This window comes from Melanostigma gelatinosum (assembly GCF_949748355.1).
Source record: "Melanostigma gelatinosum genome assembly, chromosome: 19".
Taxonomy (NCBI): domain Eukaryota; kingdom Metazoa; phylum Chordata; class Actinopteri; order Perciformes; family Zoarcidae; genus Melanostigma; species Melanostigma gelatinosum.
Genome location: NC_136652.1, coordinates 12319290 through 12329993, shown reverse-complemented (window position 1 = coordinate 12329993; position 10704 = coordinate 12319290). Strand labels below are relative to the sequence as shown.

General features: G+C 42.0%; 1 protein-coding gene across 1 annotated transcript; it reads left to right on the top strand.

Annotated features, from left to right (window-relative positions):
* The first annotated feature begins 3115 nt into the window (after positions 1-3115).
* On the top strand, positions 3116-10243 carry laptm4a (lysosomal protein transmembrane 4 alpha). The gene is made up of 7 exons (XM_079291337.1): positions 3116-3315; positions 5711-5831; positions 7197-7273; positions 8276-8398; positions 8475-8570; positions 8844-8942; positions 9310-10243. Exons 1-7 carry the CDS (start codon positions 3187-3189, stop codon positions 9382-9384), a joined length of 720 nt encoding a protein of 239 aa, XP_079147463.1. The 5' UTR covers positions 3116-3186; the 3' UTR covers positions 9385-10243.
* The last annotated feature ends 461 nt before the right edge of the window (positions 10244-10704 follow it).

The window sequence follows — 10704 nt, the reverse complement described above, 5'->3', positions numbered from 1 at the left end:
TTGCTCAACAAATGGTTCAAATAATAAATGGCTCATTAAAATTGTTGATTCATTTTCTGTAATTTGACTTCATTGATTCATCAGTTGTCTCAGCGTGCAATAGACAAGAGACAATTTCCAGCCCGAGTGGCCAGTCTATCACAGGGCTAACACACACACACACAAAACATTCACACCTGTGGAAAAGTGAATCTTGCATCCATGTCTGTAGTCTGCGGGAGGAAACGCATGCAAACATTTGGGAGCAACAAACCTCGGATCCATTTCAAGTTAAACACAAGATTCACTGCGTCCCTTTACGCATTAGTGCTGCCTGACAGATGTTTCCAGCTGTCAACATTATTAGTGTGCACAACTACAGCTGGGCGGCACAGACGTTATGGATGCGACATAGTAAAGCCCCCCGGTCCAGGAAGTGCCTGAGGCACATTTTATTTGCTGGCAGGGTTTTAACAGTATTGAGAGCCTTTATGTCTGAGTAAGTAGCAGTACTCCATTTTCCAAAACAAAGGTTTTTATTCCTCCACCACTCTTCACCTAATCACAGCAGCTTTATATATTTAAGATAATAGTATTCTAATGAATCATTTACTTGAAGAGAAGTTTTTGTCAGAGCTTTTTTACTTTGTGTTAAGCTGCTCCACAGTACACTAAACGCTGGAGGTGTTGAGTCCAAACAACAGATTGTGTGTTCTCTTACCTTCACTGTTTTTGCCAAATGGGTGGAGTGACTTTACCATTTAATTCAAGCTCTATTCTCTACTGATTACACTTTATTGGTGATAACAATGGCGTCATTCTGGGTGCGTCAGCCCCAGTGTGCTTTTGAGGCTGTGTTGCTTCAATGGGACTTTGTATCTAAGACATGATTCATTTCTTTATTGTCCTCGTAAGTACCTCATAAGCACCGTTTACAGGCTTCCCTCACCTCTTGTCTGTGTTTATATATCTGATAATAAGACAGGGAAGAGTATTGTGGTGGTCCGCATATTTAAATACCCTCATCCCCTTTTCTCCATGACCTTAGTTTGCTGCCCGTCCTGAGGACTTAGAGGGATCAGGGTATGAATTGGACAGTTATGGCTCTGGTTCAGGGGATTGGTCAGAACAAGGTAATGCTGAGTACTACGCACAATGACTGTTAAATGGTTATAATCCACTTAATATTACATCCGTTGTTCTTGTCATTGTTTTTTCCAATAAAACACACAATATATGCCATGCTCTCTGTCTCAGGTGAAACAGAAAACATCAAGGATCAACCCAACAGCAAAGGAAACAAGAATACGTCCCATGTATGGTTGTTTTCACAAGTCACGTTATTTCTTCGCCTTATAATATAGATGGCAAAGCAGGAAATAACGTTTTCCAACTGTTCCTGCTTTTGTCTTCAGGGTTCTCCGGTCCTGAACTTCGACGGTCCACACAAAGACGGCGGATCAGGATTTGTCATTATCGCAAACAGCAAGAGTTTCTTTGAGAACAAAGACATCCTTGCCGGTATTTTGCAGTAGGGCACGTTGAATAAAGAGTGATGTAATGTGTTTGTATTCTAACTCAGTCTTTTATGTTTACAGCTGTTATTGCAGGAGGAGCAATAGGAGTGGCACTTGCAGCTGCAGTTGCAGCACTATTATACAGGTGGAAGAAGAAAGATAACGCAGGATACATTCTGGGTCAGCAGAGGGCTTCAGAGGGAGACCATTACAGACCCAACAGGGAGGTCGTTCTTGTTTAACTTAAAACTTTAACAACAATGTTTGTGTTCTAAGGCCAATGTCTGTAAATGTGTTATTATCTCGTATTTCTTTTTTTTGGGGGGGGGGGGGGGTGAGAAATGACAGTTATACTTGCACTTAATGGAAATGTATCTGCAGTTGTTCATTGATAATTTATTTATATATATGATGAAATATAAGAAGAGTCTTTATTTACTATCTATCAAGCAGATGTATATGATCATTTTTGACTTGTGGTTGTCTGGTTGAAGGAAGATGGTCATAGATGCAATATGTGATTAATTAATTATCAATCTTGTATGATACACGTTGCAATATTATTGTTTGAAAGTGGCATTATGCCCACATTTTTGAAACATTTAAAATAAAGATGACCAAGAGTCACTTTGCAAGAACTATTTTGTACAGCAAATACTTGATAGCCTTTTTTCATGGAAGACATTTTGATGTCAAAGTAGGAAAATCACAGGTGTAAAACATGTAATTACCAATGACTGCATACCATTTAGCAGCTTAGGTTTTGGGGTCTGGGTCTGATGCCTGGATGAGCGGTTACGGATAATGGATGGATAGATATATTCCATGAAATGATATTTACTATTTTTGTATGATATAAATATCAATAAATTTGCTTTACAACTTTTAACCCTTAATGCTTTTTTGTTGTTTTATTTTATGAGTGTATGTTGAGAGCATAAGTACAGTTTGTTTAAACTTACGTATAACAATGAGAGGATAATATGTACCGGTACATGCTATTGCATCGTGTGTGTTATCGTGTAATATATAGTACAGTAAGATGATTAAGTATCGCAGTGGGTTTTTTTTTTTAGGAATCAATCTGACATTCACATAGCTAATTTAAGTGTTGGTCAGTGATGATATGTGGAAATGGTTTATTATCTATTATCAGAACTCCCAAGGGGCCACAGGGCCTGTGGGCCCCTGCTGACCCAGCATATCTTCCTCCTACTCTTGGTGCATTGTGTACATGTATATTAGTTGGTCATTATTAATAACTTTGTAGTAAGGTGATCAAGTAAATGCACCATGTAACATGGTTTTACCTCTTGGTCTCAAGATTAGGTAAATGATCCATGTGTTGCCTTGCAATTTTCTTCAGCAGAATTAAACACATATTATTGCAAACAAATTGCCCCATTAGTCCACCCTGGGACAATATACTGCTTTTCTCGGTTAGTAAATCAGCCATACCTTTACAGAAAGCTTAATTTTAAAAGCCTGTTGGGTTTACTCGGAATGTCTCCACGGCCATTGGTTCCGATTCCTGTCAGTCAAAAGTAACCTTATGGTCCCCGCCTTTTCCTGCCCGTCAGAGCGTTTGTTTTTATCACCGGTGTCGCACAGGCTGTCAAGGAAGTGGTGGGCGTTCCTTCTGTGTTAGTTCGCTGAGAAGATTTTTTCTCGTCCACGACAAGCTCTCCTGATGTTTCTTCCTACGCTTGTGGAGGACATGCATCACTTTAAGCCCAGTCGAGACAGACTGTACACCACCAGGTGTTGTGGATGTTGCCACGTCCGCACGGGGACCATCATCCTGGGAACATGGTACATGGTGCGTAAAATGGTTGATGGAGCTAAGCGAGCTAATGCTAGCTAGCACTGCCTATCAACTCTGTTAAAGTCCTTAAAGTACATAGTTACACACTGTATATCAGCTATTATATATTCATGTAGATATGACCACTGTTGTCGGCAACTCCAATGTTAGCTAGGCGCAACTTTTTTTGTCTGATTAATATCCGTTACATGCCGAGTTGACGTTAACCGAGCGCTAGGCTCAACGTTAGCTTCCGTTTCTGGTTTAATTAGCTGTGTTTCTTTCGCCCAACCGTTAAATTGTAGTTAGTAAACCGATACAACGACAGCAAGGAACTACATCCGATTAGCGCCAGTCACCTGCATCCGTGTTCTGAACGATTAAAATATGTGACATGTTCACCTAACGGAACGTTATGTTGTTAGCACGTTAGCGCAAAGCTAGCTGACGGTCCGCTGACTTGCTAACGTGAATCACAACAAGCGGGACTGTGAAGGAATCCAGAGTAACGCGATTTGCTAAAATGGACGCATGTTTTAATAGTATTAAAAGTATGTGCAGATTATTTTTTAAGTTAAATCAAGAAACTGCGTTTCCTAGGCACGCTGAAGTACATATTTGTTTACGTGGTTCCTAATAATTGCATTCACAGCTGAATTAATCTCGTTTACCACGCCACGTAACACATGTTCATACTTTTGGTTGTATTTCTAAATCCTCCGCTGACTTTTGGTCTCCAGCTGGACGGTAACGTTACTTAACACATTAAAACACGCGTTGTTGCTCTACTTCCACGAAATCACTGATGCAAGAAAACCGAAACTGGACTGGTAATGTGGTGCATGGTAGCAGCCATTGTAACGGGTGAATAGTGTCACGTGATAGTCTGTTATTTCCCCTTTACTTGTTACCTTTGGGACAGATTATAAACAGTTACAATGTTGCCTATCATTTACATGCAGATGATATCCAACTCAATCTGTCATTCAAACCCAGCCAGGCCTTCACATTAACTAGGCTCCTGGACTGTGTCAATGCCATCAGAGACTGGACGGCAGAAAACTGCTTACAACTCAACGACTCTAAATTTACGGAGGTTCTAGTTAATGCACCGGATGAGTTTGTCCCCATGATCAGGCAGAGTATTGGTCCACTCTCCTCTGCTGCCCATTGCAACCTGCGCAATCTAGGGATTTTCTTTGATTCGGTCCAGGCTAGGCTCTAGCTGATCTACTTCACCCTTATTCACCCGCCTCCACTCTCAGGTCAAACGTTTTAGGTCTTCTGTCTGTCCCACGCGCTCGCCTTAAGACCCGTGGTGACCGAGCTTTTGAGGCAGTAGCGGCGAGGCGGTGGAATGCTCTGCCTGCACCTCTACGCCTCGCAGATTCTATGAAACTCATTCAGAAGCCAGCTCAAAACTCACCTTTTTAGACTGGCGTTTGGGTAAAACCCCATGTCCTAGACCTGCTTTTAAAACTATGTTTTAATTTTATATTTTTTCTGTGTATGTAAATTATTGGCCCTATGGTCACATTGTGTTTTTTATGCTTGTAATTTCTGCTCTGTTAAGCACTTCGTGACTTTTGTCTGTGAAAATTGCTTTATAAATAAATTGTACTTACTTACGTGTGTGCTGGTATAATAACGTAAACATGTTCATTGGATTAAAAACTCCAAAATACGTCTTCAAGTAATCATTTTTTGGTAATATTTTTCCTCTGTGTTCGTTACCGTTGGTTGAAACCACTTCAGGGAACAATATGGAATACATATGTTGCATTAATGACCGTATAACGTTAAGCCTTCTTGGGTGACGTTAGGTGTTACAACAGTTTGAAAGCAAACACACTGTTCATCATTGGTACTCACTTTATTAATCACGTTTTGGTTCTCAGACTTTTATCAGGAAAAGTTAATATATATATTCAAAAAGTCAAGAGTTTTTGATCCAATGCACCAGGCACTAAGACTTAATGGTAGTAGCCAAGTCGGTCTGTACTGGTTTAGGGTTGTACAGGTTTATGTTTTCTTCCCATAAATTACCCGAATTAAATCACAACAGACATTCTTATACTTCCCCAACTCTCTCTCCTCCTTGAATTTGTATGAGCACATGAACTGTTGAACACAAGCAGCCTGCCCACTACACTTCTCTGCAGTTAAACCGGCCCTACATCAAAAAGTTGAATTCATTTATAAACATCTGGACTTCCCACATGACGATAAAGTAACTGACAAAAAAGGAGATAAATTGCTCACTGTAATGTCGCCCGTGCCTCTGCAATACATTCAACCAATGGCTGAATGTAAGGGAGGAATTCAATCTAAAACATATTCCAAACGATTGTTGAATAAAAGGATTTAAGTGTTGTGCTGAGAGTACAAAGTTCTCTCTTCCTCTCCTCAGGTAGTCAATCTGTTGATGGGCATCCTGCTGACTGTCGCTGTGACCCACCCAGAGAACGTGCCCACCATTGACTTGCAGTATGAGGTCATCGACCATTACTTTGCCTCCGACAGGATGTCTGGTAAGCAGCGGGACCTTCCTGAGAATTACTGTGATGGCAGACAAACTGCATTTTAAAAACATGTTTTCTTTTGAGTTTACGACACATTTACACATCAAGCCTTCTTAATTCCTCTGTGTCCAAGTGAAGATGGCCCACTGAAACATTACGAAACGAACATCGGCTGCACTGGATATAGAAGTTCACAGACGAGCTGCTGTCATGCTGAGGTTGAACACGTGATTCAGCTTCCGCAGGGAGCACAACTCCCCTCTGCCTGCAAAGCAGAATAACACACGAGGACAACAGCACTGCTGTGCTACGTACATGTAACTGAATGTTGTTAGTGTCACTGGTGTCGTTCCTTAGTATTTCCTCGAGGATCCATGTTGATCCTCTGTGTTTGTATTTATATGTGCAGGGCTGGAGGGGACACCAGAGTGCCCCCCCCCCACCACCACCACACACACACACACACAGCAGGCAGAGGAGGTTGTCCACAGACGCAGAGGCAATGTTAACATGTTAGTGCAGCGTCATCAGGCGGCTCTCGTTTTTATTCCAGGCCATGTTTAGAAGTTATTTAAGTAATATAAAGATGACATGGTCTCTGCCTTAAGTTTATTATAGTAAACTACAAAATTCCACATACTCTCTGGTGGCAGCTCCTCCAATTTTGTGCTCCTTTTTTTTAATCTTACGTGAAAGTAGACTGAATATATTTTGGTTCAGACTGTTGATTCAGACAACTTGAAGATGTCACATGTGTTTTAAGAAGAGTGTGATTGTAATGAGGCAAGATTTTCACAATTTTCTGACATTTGACAGCCCAAACTAGGCTGATGTGACAAATAAATCAGCAGACCTTAAGCTTATGTGAATTTTGTTTTCTATAACTTTAATACGAGCGCCAGAGAGTCCACTTGACAGTTTCATACTTTGATGTTCAAGTTGTTCCGTTTGAGCTACTAAATAACAAAGAAATGTCGTCTGGGCCGCGGTACTGCTGTAGCTTTCTCACCAGCATCTTTTTTTCGAGCCCAACAGGCAGAGGAGTTTGAGGAAGGAGAGACTGAGTGATGGCGAGAAAAGAGCATATCAAAGGCCGGCCTTTTAATTATCCCAGGCTGAGTTTCATTGTGTATTTACAGACACAGCTGAGAGGGAGAGAGGCTTAATGCTCCCCAGAGCGGCCCTTTAAAACCGAGTTAGCGGGAAGGAGAGAAGCCCTGGAGACGGTTCTCTTACACTTTACTCACTTCTAGAGAGCAGGCGACTATACACCCGCACTCAAGGATGTATACATTAATGATCCAAGGCCAAAGCTAAAATTGTATGGAATCATTTGGTGGATTTATGTATGTATTCTCACTTTTTCTCTCGCAGAGAATGCCTGTGTTGGCTTCGCCATCTCTCTGCTGATGCTCACCATCAGTGCCATGATGGTGTACGGAGCCATTACTGTAAGTCTTCAGTTCTCTCTTGACGGCATGCGTTTCATTTTAAAGCACTGGCTGAGTTTCTTGTGCTAATATGTGATCCCAGAATGTGCATGCAAAAATAGAACACATTGCTTTCAAGTTGTATATTAATAGCACCAGAGTTCAGCGGTAAGTAAGACATGCTGTGGTTGTTGAAAAGAATCCTGACGCAGTGCGAGTGCCGCGCGCAATGTTGTGTTCTCACTGCTTGTCATCTTTACATCACAGGCCGGCCCGGTGGCATCAAGACGGACAGGTTTGATAGCCTTTTGACGTGGCCCTGCGTTAACCTGCTAGTCGGGGTGACTGCACGGTTAAAGTGTGACGCTCGGCGCTCTGTTCGTGCCAGCGGTCTGTGCAAGAGTTACACTTTAGCTGTGCAAATACTTGCCCCCAGACAACAGTTGTAGAAACCCTGTTCTGGGTCCAGTGTGGCGATGCAGAGCTGTAGTGTCCCAATTGAATCCCCTAAATGTTTGATCATGATCTGCCAACGATATTCAGTACTTTGCTGCATAATGAAGTGACGGAGAGTGACGTAGGAGTGTACAGTTGTTGTTTGCTGTAGAGATTCTTGTATAGTAGCCCAGTCAGAGGACCACTTTGCTGATTTTCAACCTTCTCTATGTATTTGTTCCAGTAAGATGTGCCAATGTACACGGTTACAATGTCAGCACTCCCTGTCTCTGTCGGGCAGGCTCTTTTCATTTACCCCCAAACCACATCTGATGATCAGTGTTGGTGCATCGCTACTTTAAGACATTGAAAACGGTAGTGTTTCATTTTGCTGCTCAGGCTGTAAATGAATCCTCAACTGTAGAGTTTACAGAGCCGACCTCCTGGCTACAGATATGTTTTGGGTACATGGATATACGGTTGGGAAAAATGCAACATGGTCCCTGTACGCGTTGACCTCAAGCACGATCTGCCTAATTGATGACGTGGTTCATAACATGAATTTTTTTATTTTTTTTCCCCCCTCAGCATCGTGACGGCTGGCTCATCCCATTTTTCTGCTATCAGTTGTTTGACTTTGCTCTGAGCTGCCTGGTGGCCATCAGTTCTCTCACCTACCTACCCAGGATCAAGGACTACCTGGACCAGCTGGTTAGTGCCACCAGACCCACGAGCCCCACCAGCCCACACAGTTTGATCATCTGACGTGTGTTCTCGTCTTCCTCAGCCGGATTTCCCGTACAAGGACAACCTCCTCTCTATGGACTCCAGCTGCCTGCTGCTCTTTGTGTTGGTCTTCTTTGCCTTCCTCATCATCCTCAAGGTGACGTTATTACAGTTAAATCTGCTTTATTGAGTGTGTTGGTTCATTTGATTCACATCATTGTTAAGTGAACTAATATGAAAATAAATCTTATACAGTGAGATGAGAAAACTGATATTCAGAAAAGGGGGAGAGTGAAGGACGCGTTCGCACAGCTCTGTCCTGTTTAAAGTAAAGAGTCGTTGTGGTTTAACGAGTTAACGAGTCTGTTGAGTCACACAGCCTGATTTTAAACCATCAAATTCAAAATGCGGTCTTGTATTTGTGTTCCAGTCTTACCTGATCAACTGTGTGTGGAACTGCTACAAGTACATCAACAACAGGAACATGCCAGAGATCGCTGTCTACCCGGCCTTCGAGACCCCTCCCCAGGTATGCAAGCTGCTGGTATCGCCTGTCTTAAACACTTGACGGTATCAGATACAGCGATATGTACTGCTCACGATACGCCAGCAGGTGTCATGCCATCACCACAGTGACGGGCCGAGAAGCTAGAAGAGGACAGCGGTGTCTGTTCGTAAGAGTTTACCATGTCAGGGGGAAAAAAAACATAAATTGGCAGCTACACTTAGAAATGTTTATAATGCAGAATTTAAAGCTCGTCTTCTCCAGTTTAAAAAAAATAAAAATTGTCTCTGACTCATGATGTGACATGTCGTCTTATCACACAGCTGCCTCCATAGTATCTGTATCGGCCTTCAAGTTGTCTTATGTTTGTTTTTCTTTTATTCTTTTCCAGTACATCCTGCCCACTTATGAGATGGCAATGAAGATGCCAGTGAAGGAGCCCCCTCCCCCTTATATGCCTGCTTAAGCACCAGCCCTGTTGCCAAAACACACATGCACACACACACGCGCGCACACACACACACCACCATATGCATTCCTACGTTACCTCACTAACTCTTTCTGAACACCCCTCCCCCCACTGTGTATGTGTAAGGCCACTGACAATGTTTGTCCAACCCTCCCCTCTGTATTTCTATAGAGCGTCACGGAGGTGTGAGAGGAGGAAGGGAGGGAGAGACTGAAATATGTGTGAAATGAATGAATGTGATGTTTGAAAAGCAACGGAAGTTACCAGACCCACCCTGCCGCCCCTCTGGCCTTTTTATGTCTCAGTAAAAGGGATTCATGTGAAAATGACATTGCTTGAAATGCTTTCATCGATCCATCACCAAACTATCTGTAGATTGATATATGAAGTGTAAAGAAAACAACTCTTATGACAATCCTCTTATTCTTATAGCGCTTATTGTTGAATTGTGTTACTTTCCTCCCTAATTATTAAGATCTAGGCTATTCCATCTCAGTCTTGAATGGAGTCTGTAGCACTTTTTCGTCTGTTATTTATTTTAGCTTTGCTGTGGTTCAGTTCACCGCCACCCTTGACATTTGTGTCACTGTCTGCTGCCCGGATGTGTTAGCGAAGCAAGTGAATAGTTTCCCAGCTGAGACTGAGAGACTATCGGGGAGACAGAGAGAGAGAGAGAGCAGAGGCGTTGATGATGGATCACTTTCTCTGCTTCTTTTTCGCCTGACGTCTGGCGCAAACGGCTAGTCTTGTGAACATTAGTAGTCTCATGCTTATCAACAACCTCTCCATTACTTTACTGGTAATATGATTTTGTCCGAGTGGAAATACATTTGACTTCAATAAATGTTTCAGAACATTTTTGTCTTCGTGAGTCTTTTGTTCACGACAAGTATGCTGAAGTAAATTCAGCCCAATCTCAACCCCAAACAGGTGCTTAGTGGAGCTTTTCAATACCTCACATAATGTTCAGCAGCAGCAACACAAATGGTAAAAGTTTTGGTTTTAAATTTGTTTTTATTAAATCCTTTTGTTTTCACCACAGCATAGATTTTACAATATTGCGTTCACATTTGTATTTTACCTTATGACATAATTGATTAACTAGATTGCTTGAACCATATTGAAGGCTCATCCAACAACTTGTGACCTTTTAACACAAACCTTAATGTATTTATTTTTTATTATTAGTGAATAGTTCACTCAATATATGAAAAATCTATTTGAAAACAATGCAACAGTTTTTGCAGTGTAAAGTGGTGCGTTGCGGGGACTCGATATAACCGGTACTGTTGAAGTCTCCTCCACATTTTGCAGGTA

Bases quoted from the DNA above. Each gene is read 5' to 3' on its own strand.
- laptm4a (XM_079291337.1), top strand. From the start codon at position 3,187: ATGTTTCTTCCTACGCTTGTGGAGGACATGCATCACTTTAAGCCCAGT. The intron at 8,571-8,843 runs GTGACGTTATTA...TTTGTGTTCCAG, and splicing joins CCTTCCTCATCATCCTCAAG to TCTTACCTGATCAACTGTGT. The intron at 8,943-9,309 runs GTATGCAAGCTG...ATTCTTTTCCAG, and splicing joins CCTTCGAGACCCCTCCCCAG to TACATCCTGCCCACTTATGA.